Source organism: Eleginops maclovinus, chromosome 8 (assembly GCF_036324505.1).
Source record: "Eleginops maclovinus isolate JMC-PN-2008 ecotype Puerto Natales chromosome 8, JC_Emac_rtc_rv5, whole genome shotgun sequence".
Lineage (NCBI taxonomy): Eukaryota > Metazoa > Chordata > Actinopteri > Perciformes > Eleginopidae > Eleginops > Eleginops maclovinus.
The window spans coordinates 992,791-1,003,493 of NC_086356.1; the positions used below are offsets into that span (position 1 = coordinate 992,791).

Consider the following 10,703-nt stretch of genomic DNA (forward strand, 5'->3'; position numbering starts at 1 on the left):
CCCCTCATTTATTGCTGCTCTGATAAGGATGGGGGGCTTCCCTCCTCACTTCACATTGTACAAACACTATCAGATTATCAGGAAATACCTCTCAGTGTCTTCAAGAGTTTGTAGGTTCTTTAAAAGAACCTGTGATGCTATTTAAACCTGATCAACAGCTGCAGGACAGTTTCCCTGCAGGGTTGCATTTAAGATCTGAGCTTAAAATCAGGGAAAACAGCTTCAGGTGGGCAGAAGTGCGGGTCAGGTTCAGGTGCGTCCTTTAACCATTAGGGTATTTCATGCCCAGTTGCAGTTTGGGGGTTCAAACTCTAGAGAGAGCCATGGAGACGTGTGAGTCCGCAGCATGGTGAATATCACAATTGAGCAGTGGCGGGCCGTGCATTTCACACCTAGGCCTTCAGTGATGTCCTACACAGTCCTACCTGAATTATTCCACCTCTTAATACCATCATTATGACGCCATGGCTCTAGAAACTATACATTTAGACAGAAACGCAGTATAACCGGGCGTTGCATCACCTTAACATAGTCAAGTACAACAGAGTTATATTAATATTTCCGAAGCATTTATAATCAATACATCAGCATTTACAGTTAACTTAATTAATCAGATTATCTGACAAACCGCTCCTTGACACCTGTGTCCGTCACATAACGCAGGACAAGTGCCAGCTGTGCTACATTACCCACATCTGACGTCTCGTCCACCATAACAGCGACAAAGGGTGCTTTTTTAATCTTCATTTTGATCTCTTCTCCCATCACTTCAGCAATAGCATAAATCAGGTCGTTTTGTATTTTGCCTGACGTCCCAGTAAACATGTTGTTTGTGTGCAGGTGGTAATGCAAATCTGTGTTGTTCTCAGCAAGAAAAGAAAGAAGCTCCACGTAGTTTCCTCTGTTTCTGGACTCGGCGCTTTCATCGTGTCCCCTAAATGAAAGTTCCTGTTTACCCAAAAACAGGACACAATCAATCAGTCTTTCAATAATTCCCTATTTTTGTTCACCCTTTCGTTGTGGAGCTCCGTTTCCCTGGACACTTGTTCGTTGAGCTGTAGATCCACTCGGGTGTCCCCAAAGGTTTTCAAAAGCACCAGTGCTTCCAAGTGCCCAGCCGTGCTTTGGTGTCTCGTTGCTGCCTTGGTTAGACAACTCAAGTTTGCAAATTTAGTGTGGCTCCAAACACCAAATCGATCAGTTGCAAATACCAGGCATTCCCGGCAGTACAATTTGCAGTGCCTCTCGGAGGCTGTGAGCCAGGGGTACCGCTCGTAGTTTCCCTGCTGTGCTAGGCTCGCTAGCGTTGGAGTTGGTCGTTCCCTTTTCAAGATGTGTAGCTTTACTTGAAAAGTTCGTTTTGAAAATGGCGTTGTTATTATATCTTCGACCAAATTGATCTCTTCTCCTCCTTCAGCCATTGTGGGTTGAAAAAAATAGCTTGTAGAAATCTACACAAATTAGCTCGCTCAAGTTCTAGTTATGTTTGCTAGCTTTGCCCATAGACTGTATGGCTCTGCCTACTGCCTAGCTCTGCCTCTCAATAGTGCGTATCCAATCAGAAGATGTGCACGTGCTAACGTTAGCGTACGCCTGCTAGCTGGCCCGTTGTCGCCACCTCGAAATCTGATTGGTTAACGCCACAATTTTGTTTGCGTTCACTTTAAGCTACAGCCGCCCGCACTGTTGATTCTGAAGGCCTAAGGGCAGATTTCTTTGACCCTAGCAACACATTATGGCTGAAATATGATTGGATAAAAGCTCTAACATAAAGGCCAGCCCTCCAAATCTCGTTCTGAGGCTGGAAGCAGCGCAGCCAAGACGAACGCTATAAAATGAAGAGAATAGACTATGGGGAATAATTTAATACGTATTTGTGGAAAAAATATATCAAAATTTAATTTATATTCTGATGATGTTTAGGCCAGCAGAGAAGGCCTTGCTGGCCCTGACGGCCCACCACTGCAATTGAGTAACATTTAAAAAAAAGTGAAATTATAAAGAAAATGGAAGTGAATGTGTTGGAGCTCTACCCAATAGTTGTGCCAGTGTTCCATAGTGATGTCACTATGTTCCGAAACTAATACGAACATCCAGAGTGATGTTGTATTCTGTATTTGTGGTAAATAAATGATATTCTGCATGGAAAATCTACCTTCTTGAGCATCAGCTGACATTTATTTACTAGAAAAGTCAAAAATCAGCTGATATGGAAATCCTTTCACTGAGCACACCTTCAATGTACAGTACTTATAAAGTCACACCATCACAGCAACACTGACACAGCCTCATGTTTGTATAGAAATGCACACTGAATATAAAATAGTGAACTGGAAGTAACGAACCATCAGTGCTTCTCTAACCCCACGATGAAGGGATGGTTTGAAATTGGTTTGTCTCAGGAACTTATTCAAACAGAAGTTTATTTTTAACAAAACTAACAAAAATGAAGCCACCATTTTACCTCGGAGAAACACAGAGCTGCTGCTCGTAACTTTATTATGTCGGTTTGTTTTTATGTGGCTGTGCAAAGTAAGTTCAGCATGAGTCATGTCACACAATAACTCAGAGAAACGAACGGTCTGGTGACTCGAAGAGAGCAGGAAGGGCTCTGACAGTAAGGAAAAGCATGAGTAAAATATACCGTACACACTTCCAGAACACATGTTGCTGCGGCAGTGTGTGCAGACTGCCCTCTGCTGTAGGGATGGATATACACCTCATGCAACCCGTCAGAACTGTCATCAAATCACAATGCATGAAGCCGACAGCACGATGATGTTTGGTCCTCTCGTGCAGACTGGATGTACTCAGATTACACACACACACATACACACACACACACACACACACACACACACACACACACACACACACACGCATCCACGTGTTCTCCTCTCCTGCAGGACTTTATAAATGTATGTCTCCCTGCCTCCTCTTCTATATTTATCTGACCTGCGACCTGCAGACTGGAACTGCTGCAGACACATTGTCAAAACAAGAGGCTAATCCTGAGCAACAGGTGGGAAACACACACACACACACACACACACACACACACACACACACACACACACAGACACACAGACACACAGACACACACACACTGGATCTGTTGCCAGGGGGAAGAGGAGGCTCACGCTTTCCAAAACCAGCCCAAGAATGCTGTGGGTCGAGTGTCGCTCACATGCTGAGTGATGAAGCGAGCCAGAGAGACGTGTTTCCACCGGAGCTACACCGTCTTTATCTCGGCCGCTGGGGGCGGGACGGAAGTGGAAACAGCCGCCTCCAAACGACTGGCTCGGAAAATGCTCATCTGAAGTGAACAGAGGGTTAAATCAAAGACAGAATCAGGATTTTTTTTTACCATGAAACTCTCCTGAAATGTTTTCTGGTCTTATTCAAACAAAGTGATCACATGACTCCTTCTGAGGCTCCTGCAGATCTGCTGTGAGCTAGCTCGCTAACCTTCAGATCTACTGACAACCACTTACAGTTCTGAGACAGACTAAGAGACAGACTCACTCTGAGACAGACTAAGAGACAGACTCACTCTGAGACAGACTCACTCTGAGACAGACTCACTCTGAGACAGACTCACTCTGAGACAGACTCACTCTGAGACAGACTAAGAGACAGACTCACTCTGAGACAGACTAAGAGACAGACTCACTCTGAGACAGACTCACTCTGAGACAGACTAAGAGACAGACTCACTCTGAGACAGACTCACTCTGAGACAGACTAAGAGACAGACTAAGAGACAGACTCACTCTGAGACAGACTCACTCTGAGACAGACTCACTCTGAGACAGACTAAGAGACAGACTCACTCTGAGACAGACTAAGAGACAGACTCACTCTGAGACAGACTCACTCTGAGACAGACTAAGAGACAGACTCACTCTGAGACAGACTCACTCTGAGACAGACTCACTCTGAGACAGACTAAGAGACAGACTCACTCTGAGACAGACTCACTCTGAGACAGACTAAGAGACAGACTCACTCTGAGACAGACTCACTCTGAGACAGACTAAGAGACAGACTCACTCTGAGACAGACTCACTCTGAGACAGACTCACTCTGAGACAGACTAAGAGACAGACTCACTCTGAGACAGACTCACTCTGAGACAGACTAAGAGACAGACTCACTCTGAGACTCACTCTGAGACAGACTAAGAGAAGACTCACTCTGAGACAGACTTACTCTGAGACAGACTAAGAGACAGACTCACTCTGAGACAGACTAAGAGACAGACTCACTCTGAGACAGACTAAGAGACAGACTCACTCTGAGACAGACTTACTCTGAGACAGACTAAGAGACAGACTCACTCTGAGACAGACTCACTCTGAGACAGACTCACTCTGAGACAGACTAAGAGACAGACTCACTCTGAGACAGACTCACTCTGAGACAGACTAAGAGACAGACTCACTCTGAGACAGAGACATACATTTACATTTTTAGAGTCAACTTTTTTTTTTAAATAATTTATTTTTGTCAACAAATGTTATTTTTCTGTCTGCAACTATTTTTTGGGGCCATCATCAACATGACCAATAACCAGGGGTACAATATCTATAGTAAATCCATAGAGAAATAACATCTGACAAAAAGAAATTATGATGAAAAACATTTTTGACAAAAGAAAAGTTGTGCAGCTTTATGATCCTGAACGTCTCCAGCTGTGTGCGTCTCTCTTTAGTGTCCCTGGTCTCCAGCTGTGTGCGTCTCTCTTTAGTGTCCCCTGGTCTCCAGCTGTGTGCGTCTCTCTTTAGTGTCCCCTGGTCTCCAGCTGTGTGCGTCTCTCTTTAGTGTCCCCTGGTCTCCAGCTGTGTGCGTCTCTCTTTAGTGTCCCCTGGTCTCCAGCTGTGTGCGTCTCTCTTTAGTGTCCCCTGGTCTCCAGCTGTGTGCGTCTCTCTTTAGTGTCCCCTGGTCTCCAGCTGTGTGCGTCTCTCTTTAGTGTCCCCTGGTCTCCAGCTGTGTGCGTCTCTCTTTAGTGTGCCCTGGTCTCCGATGTGTGCGTCTCTCTTTAGTGTCCCCTGGTCTCCAGCTGTGTGCGTCTCTCTTTAGTGTCCCCTGGTCTCCGTTGTGTTTGGTTTCTGCAGCTTTTAGTAAACTGCTCATGTTTCCTCTGCTGAATGTTCTCTAGCTGCTGCAGATGTTTCTGCATGAGTTGAAGAGCTGCTGCAGATGTTTCTGCATGTGTTGAAGAGCTGCTGCAGATGTTTCTGCATGAGTTGAAGAGCTGCTGCAGATGTTTCTGCATGAGTTGAAGAGCTGCTGCAGATGTTTCTCCATGAGTTGAAGAGCTGCTGCAGATGTTTCTGCATGTGTTGAAGAGCTGCTGCAGATGTTTCTCCATGAGTTGAAGAGCTGCTGCAGATGTTTCTGCATGAGTTGAAGAGCTGCTGCAGATGTTTCTGCATGTGTTGAAGAGCTGCTGCAGATGTTTCTGCATGAGTTGAAGAGCTGCTGCAGATGTTGCTGCATGTGTTGAAGAGCTGCTGCAGATGTTTCTGCATGTGTTGAAGAGCTGCTGCAGATGTTTCTGCATGTGTTGAAGAGCTGCTGCAGATGTTCCTGCATGAGTTGAAGAGCTGCTGCAGATGTTTCTCCATGAGTTGAAGAGCTGCTGCAGATGTTGCTGCATGTGTTGAAGAGCTGCTGCAGATGTTTCTGCATGTGTTGAAGAGCTGCTGCAGATGTTTCTCCATGAGTTGAAGAGCTGCTGCAGATGTTCCTGCATGTGTTGAAGAGCTGCTGCAGATGTTTCTGCATGTGTTGAAGAGCTGCTGCAGATGTTTCTGTATGTGGCACATTTGTGTTTTTGCATCTGAAGCTGCAGCACGTTTCTCCTAATCAAAGTTTGCTGTAGCTCGTTGGCACGTGTCGGCCACCGTACCCAGACCTGAAGAAATGTAAAATCCTCTCGATCTGTGTCTGACTCTCACCTGTGTTTGCAGGTATCTCGGTGACTTGAGCTCCAGCTCCTCTTTACCCACAGTCGACGCACAGCAGCAAAACACCTGCTGGAAACCCGCTCTGAACCTGTGGATCAGACAGATTTCAGGACGGATTAAACGGGCAGGATTACAGACACACACACAGCTCGTCTTTGTATTGAACACATTAACCTCTGACCTGCTGTTGAGGCAGTAGTAGATGATGGGGTTGTACATGGTGGAGCTCATGGCCAGCCACATGATGGCCAGGTACACCTGCTGGATGTAGCGCTGCTCGAACAGGTCGGGGAAGAACTGGTGCAGCAGGAAGTAGACGTGGTAGGGAAGCCAGCAGATAGCGAAGGTACACACCACCACGATCATCATCTTCACCACCTGAGACACACACACACACACACACACACACACACACACACACACACACACACACACACACACACACACACACACACACACACACACACACACACACACACACACACACACACACACACAGCGGAGATTAAAAACACATTACATTACGTGTGTGTGTGTCTGTGTGTGTCTGTGTGTGTGTGTGTGTGTGTGTGTGTGTGTGTGTGTGTGTGTGTGTGTGTGTGTGTGTGTGTGTGTGTGTGTGTTGCACATGTTGCGTCACCTTGCGTTTGGCGATCAGCTGTTCTTTGTAGCGCTGGGACGAGTCTCCGGGAATCTCACTCGCCCAGAGGGTGACGCCCACGATGGTGTACGCACATCCCATGATGCAAAGGGGCAGGAAGTAGATCAGGACGGTCACACACACATAGTATCTGGGAAATTACGTTCATTATTAATGAGATTTGCATCAAAAAACAGATCCTTTAACGCCTCTTCTCCTCAGGTACTCACACCTTCCTGAAGTCCACCCCGCTGTACTCGGGCCAGTCGATGTAGCACACGGTGCGTCCGGGCAGCGAGGCGGTGGAGGAGAAGTGGTACTGAGGGAAGGCCAGCAGCAGGGCCAGCATCCAGATCACCAGGACCACCAGCCGGGTCTCTGTGGAGCTCAGCCTCTGCTGCAGCGGCCGGATGATCGCCATGTACCTGACGGAAGAGGATGAGGAGGAGGAGGAGGAGGAGGAGGAGGAAGAGGAGGAGGTGGTGAGTTATCTCCAGGAGAAACGAGCTGCAGCTTCAGAACGGATGCAGAGTCCCAGAAGATTACAATAGAAAGAACTCGAGACAATTAGATATTACTTCCCCTCTTTCCTCTTATTTGTTGTCTTTGTATTGTTAGTCAGTACATCCCTCTCTTACAAAACACACACACACACACACACACACACACACACACACACACACACACACACACACACACACACACACACACACACACACACACACACACACACACACACACACCTGTCCAGAGCGATGGCGGTCATGGAGTAGATGCTGGCGAAGATGGCGGCGATGGGGAAGAAGTTGTGGAAGCGGCAGTAGGTCAGACCGAAGTACCACTCGTTGTGCACGGCGTAGGTGAAGTTGATGACCGTGTTGAAGGCAGACATCGCCGCCTCTGCAAACGCCAGGTTCACCTGCAGGAGGGAGGGAAGACATCACGATTAAAAACACCTCTCTGCACGGGAGGGGGGGGGACTCCTGATGCAAGAAACACCTCTGCATGCAAGCTGCGTTCTATAATGTGCATGTGTTCCTTCGATAATAAGTATTACTGTGATGTGTATTTATACTTTTACCTCATGCAAACATAACCAGGGTTTCTGCAGGTTACATGATGAAGATATGAGTTAAATTAAAGACTTTTTAAGCAATTTCAAGACATTATACAGTGGGGCAAAAAAGTATTTAGTCAGCCACCAATTGTGCAAGTTCTCCAATTTAAAAAGATGAGAGAGGCCTGTCATTTTTATCATAGGTATACCTCAACTATGAGAGACAGAATGGGGGAAACAATCCAGGAAATCACATTGTAGGATTTTTAATGAATTTGTTTCAAATGATTGAGGAAAATAAGTATTTGGTCAATAACAAAAGTTCATCTCAATACTTTGTTATATACCCTTTGTTGGCAATGACAGAGGTCAAAGGTTTTCTGTAAGTCTTCACAAGGTTTCCACACTGTTGCTGGTATTTTGGCCCATTCCTCCATGCAGATCACCTAAAGCAGTGATGTTTTGGGGCTGTCGCTGGGCAACACGGACTTTCAACTCCCTCCTAAGATTTTCTATGGGGTTGAGATCTGGAGACTGGCTAGGCCACTCCAGGACCTTGAAATGCTTCTTACGAAGCCACTCCTTCGTTGCCCTGGCGGTGTGTTTGAGATCATTGTCATGCTGAAAGACCCAGCCACGCTTCATCTTCAGTGCCCTTGCTGATGGAAGGAGGTTTTCCCTCAAAATCTCACGATACATGGCCCCATTCATTCTTTCCTTTACACGGATCAGTCGTCCTGGTCCCTTTGCAGAAGAACAGCCCCAAAGCATGATGTTTCCACCCCCATGCTTCACAGTAGGTATGGTGCAACTCTGCATTCTTTCTCCTCCAAACACGACGAGTTGAGTTTTTACCAAAAAGTTCTATTTTGGTTTCATCTGACCATATGACATTCTCCCAATCCTCTTCTGGATCATCCAAATGCCCTCTAGCAAACTTCAGACGGGCCTGGACATGTACTGGCTTAAGCAGGGGGACACGTCTGGAACTGCAGGATTTAAGTCCCTGGCGGCGTAGTGTGTTACTGATGGTAGCCTCTGTTACTTTGGTCCCAGCTCTCTGCAGGTCATTCACTAGGTCCCCCCATGTGGTTCTGGGATTTTTGCTCACCGTTCTTGTGATCATTTTGACCCCACGGGGTGAGATCTTGCGTGGAGCCCCAGATCGAGGGAGATTAGCAGTGGTCTTGTATGTCTTCCATTTTCTAATAATTGCTCCCACAGTTGATTTCTTCACACCAAGCTGCTTACCTATTGCACATTCAGTTTTCCCAGCCTGGTGCAGGTCTACAATTTTGTCTCTGGTCTCCTTTGACAGCTCTTTGGTCTTGGCCATAGTGGAGTTTGGAGTATGACTGTTTGAGGTTGTGGACAGGTGTCTTTTATACTGATAACGAGTTCAAAAAGGTGCCATTAATACAGGTAACGAGTGGAGGACAGAGGAGCCTCTTAAAGAAGAAGTTACAGGTCTGTGAGAGCCAGACATCTTGCTTGTTTGTAGGTGACCCAATACTTATTTTACCGAGGAATTTATAATTAATTCATCAAAAATCCTACAATGTGATTTCCTGGATTGTTTCCCCCATTCTGTCTCTCATAGTTGAAGTGTACCTATGATGAAAATTACAGGCATCTCTCATCTTTTTAAATGGGAGAACTTGCACAATTGGTGGCTGACTAAATACTTTTTTGCCCCACTGTATGTAGAGAAACGACCGGTTAACTTGAATTACAAAAGCACTTTCTAAGCAATCATGCAGCTCAAAATGCTTCAGAACCCAAATAAATTACATTTAGCAAATGCATTAGTTTTTCCAGAGAGACGCTCAATCCTGATATCCAGAAAGGAAAATGTTGTATTGAATTGAAGACATTGAAAGACAGAGAGTAATTATTAATGGTAATTCTTCAGTATTCAGTTTTGCATTTTATTTAACGTGACCATCTTTTGGTTTTGGACAAAGCGAGACTTAATTAGCCCCGAAATGTGGAAAATGTAAAGATGCAGCTGATTTAGATTATAATTGTTGGTTAAGATTATCTGTAGTTTTCTGATAAATCTGAACTGATGTGTCCTGCCCAGTGACTGCAGACGGAAATGAACTATCTGGCATAAATGATGTCTTCTTCCTTTAGATTTATGTGTTTTTATTCAGGATCTTTGTTTAATAAAGGCTTTTAAAGGTTTGCAGATACATTAATATCAATGGTTTGATTGTCAAGCTATTTTAATGCAAACACAACTTAAAATCATCCTTAAAAACCTCCAAAATGTACTAAAATCTGTGAAAAGTCTCCTCATTTTAAGTATAATCTGCTGTAATTCCTCTTGAAACCACCATGTATTAAACATCAGTCATCAGGAAGTAATTGGTGATGAACTGTTGATTGTGTACCTGTCCAAAGACTCAATCTGGCAGGAATCACCTCTTGTTTTTAATGCATGATCTTTCTTTAAAGAAGACATAATACTGGTGTGCAGATAACTAAATATGATAAATACATATATTCCAACCAATTTCTTTGGAAACACAACTAAAAAAATCGACATAAAGACTTAAAACCCCTCTAAAATGTCGGTATAATAAGCAGGTATTAATCAGCCCTCACCAGGAAGTAGTTGGTGACCGTCCTCATGCGTTTGTGTGCCAAAATGATCCAGATGACCACTATGTTTCCCACCACGGACACCGCCACCATGCTGCAGTAAAACACCCCCCATACAGTGATCTGCCACACTGGCTGCACGAACTGGTTCCATCGTCGGTGCCGTTACCGGAGCCGTTAGTCCCGGTGCCGTTCAAATCCGTGGCGTTGTACAGAGGGTCCATGTTTTCCAGGGGCTTGCTGTGAGAGTTATAAATAGGTTTAATGTCCTGTTAGTGGAGCGGACTCCTCTTTAGCGGACAAAAAAGAGCAGCAAATGTGGAGAAAAAAGCGCACATTTTCTGTTGGAACCGTCTTTACGCACAGCTCCAAAACGCACGGCGCGGCTCTCCAAGCGCTGACGTTATTCTGGATGTTTAACACACAC

General features: G+C 45.4%; 1 protein-coding gene across 1 annotated transcript; it reads right to left on the minus strand.

The window, feature by feature from the left end:
* Positions 1–2,244: 2,244 nt before the first annotated feature.
* Positions 2,245–10,703, minus strand: tacr1b (tachykinin receptor 1b). Its single transcript, XM_063889690.1, is given in 8 exon segments — positions 2,245–3,316; positions 5,964–6,060; positions 6,154–6,350; positions 6,613–6,763; positions 6,843–7,037; positions 7,356–7,531; positions 10,280–10,428; positions 10,431–10,703. Coding segments are annotated over 8 exon segments (1,119 nt in total). The 5' UTR covers positions 10,501–10,703; the 3' UTR covers positions 2,245–3,232.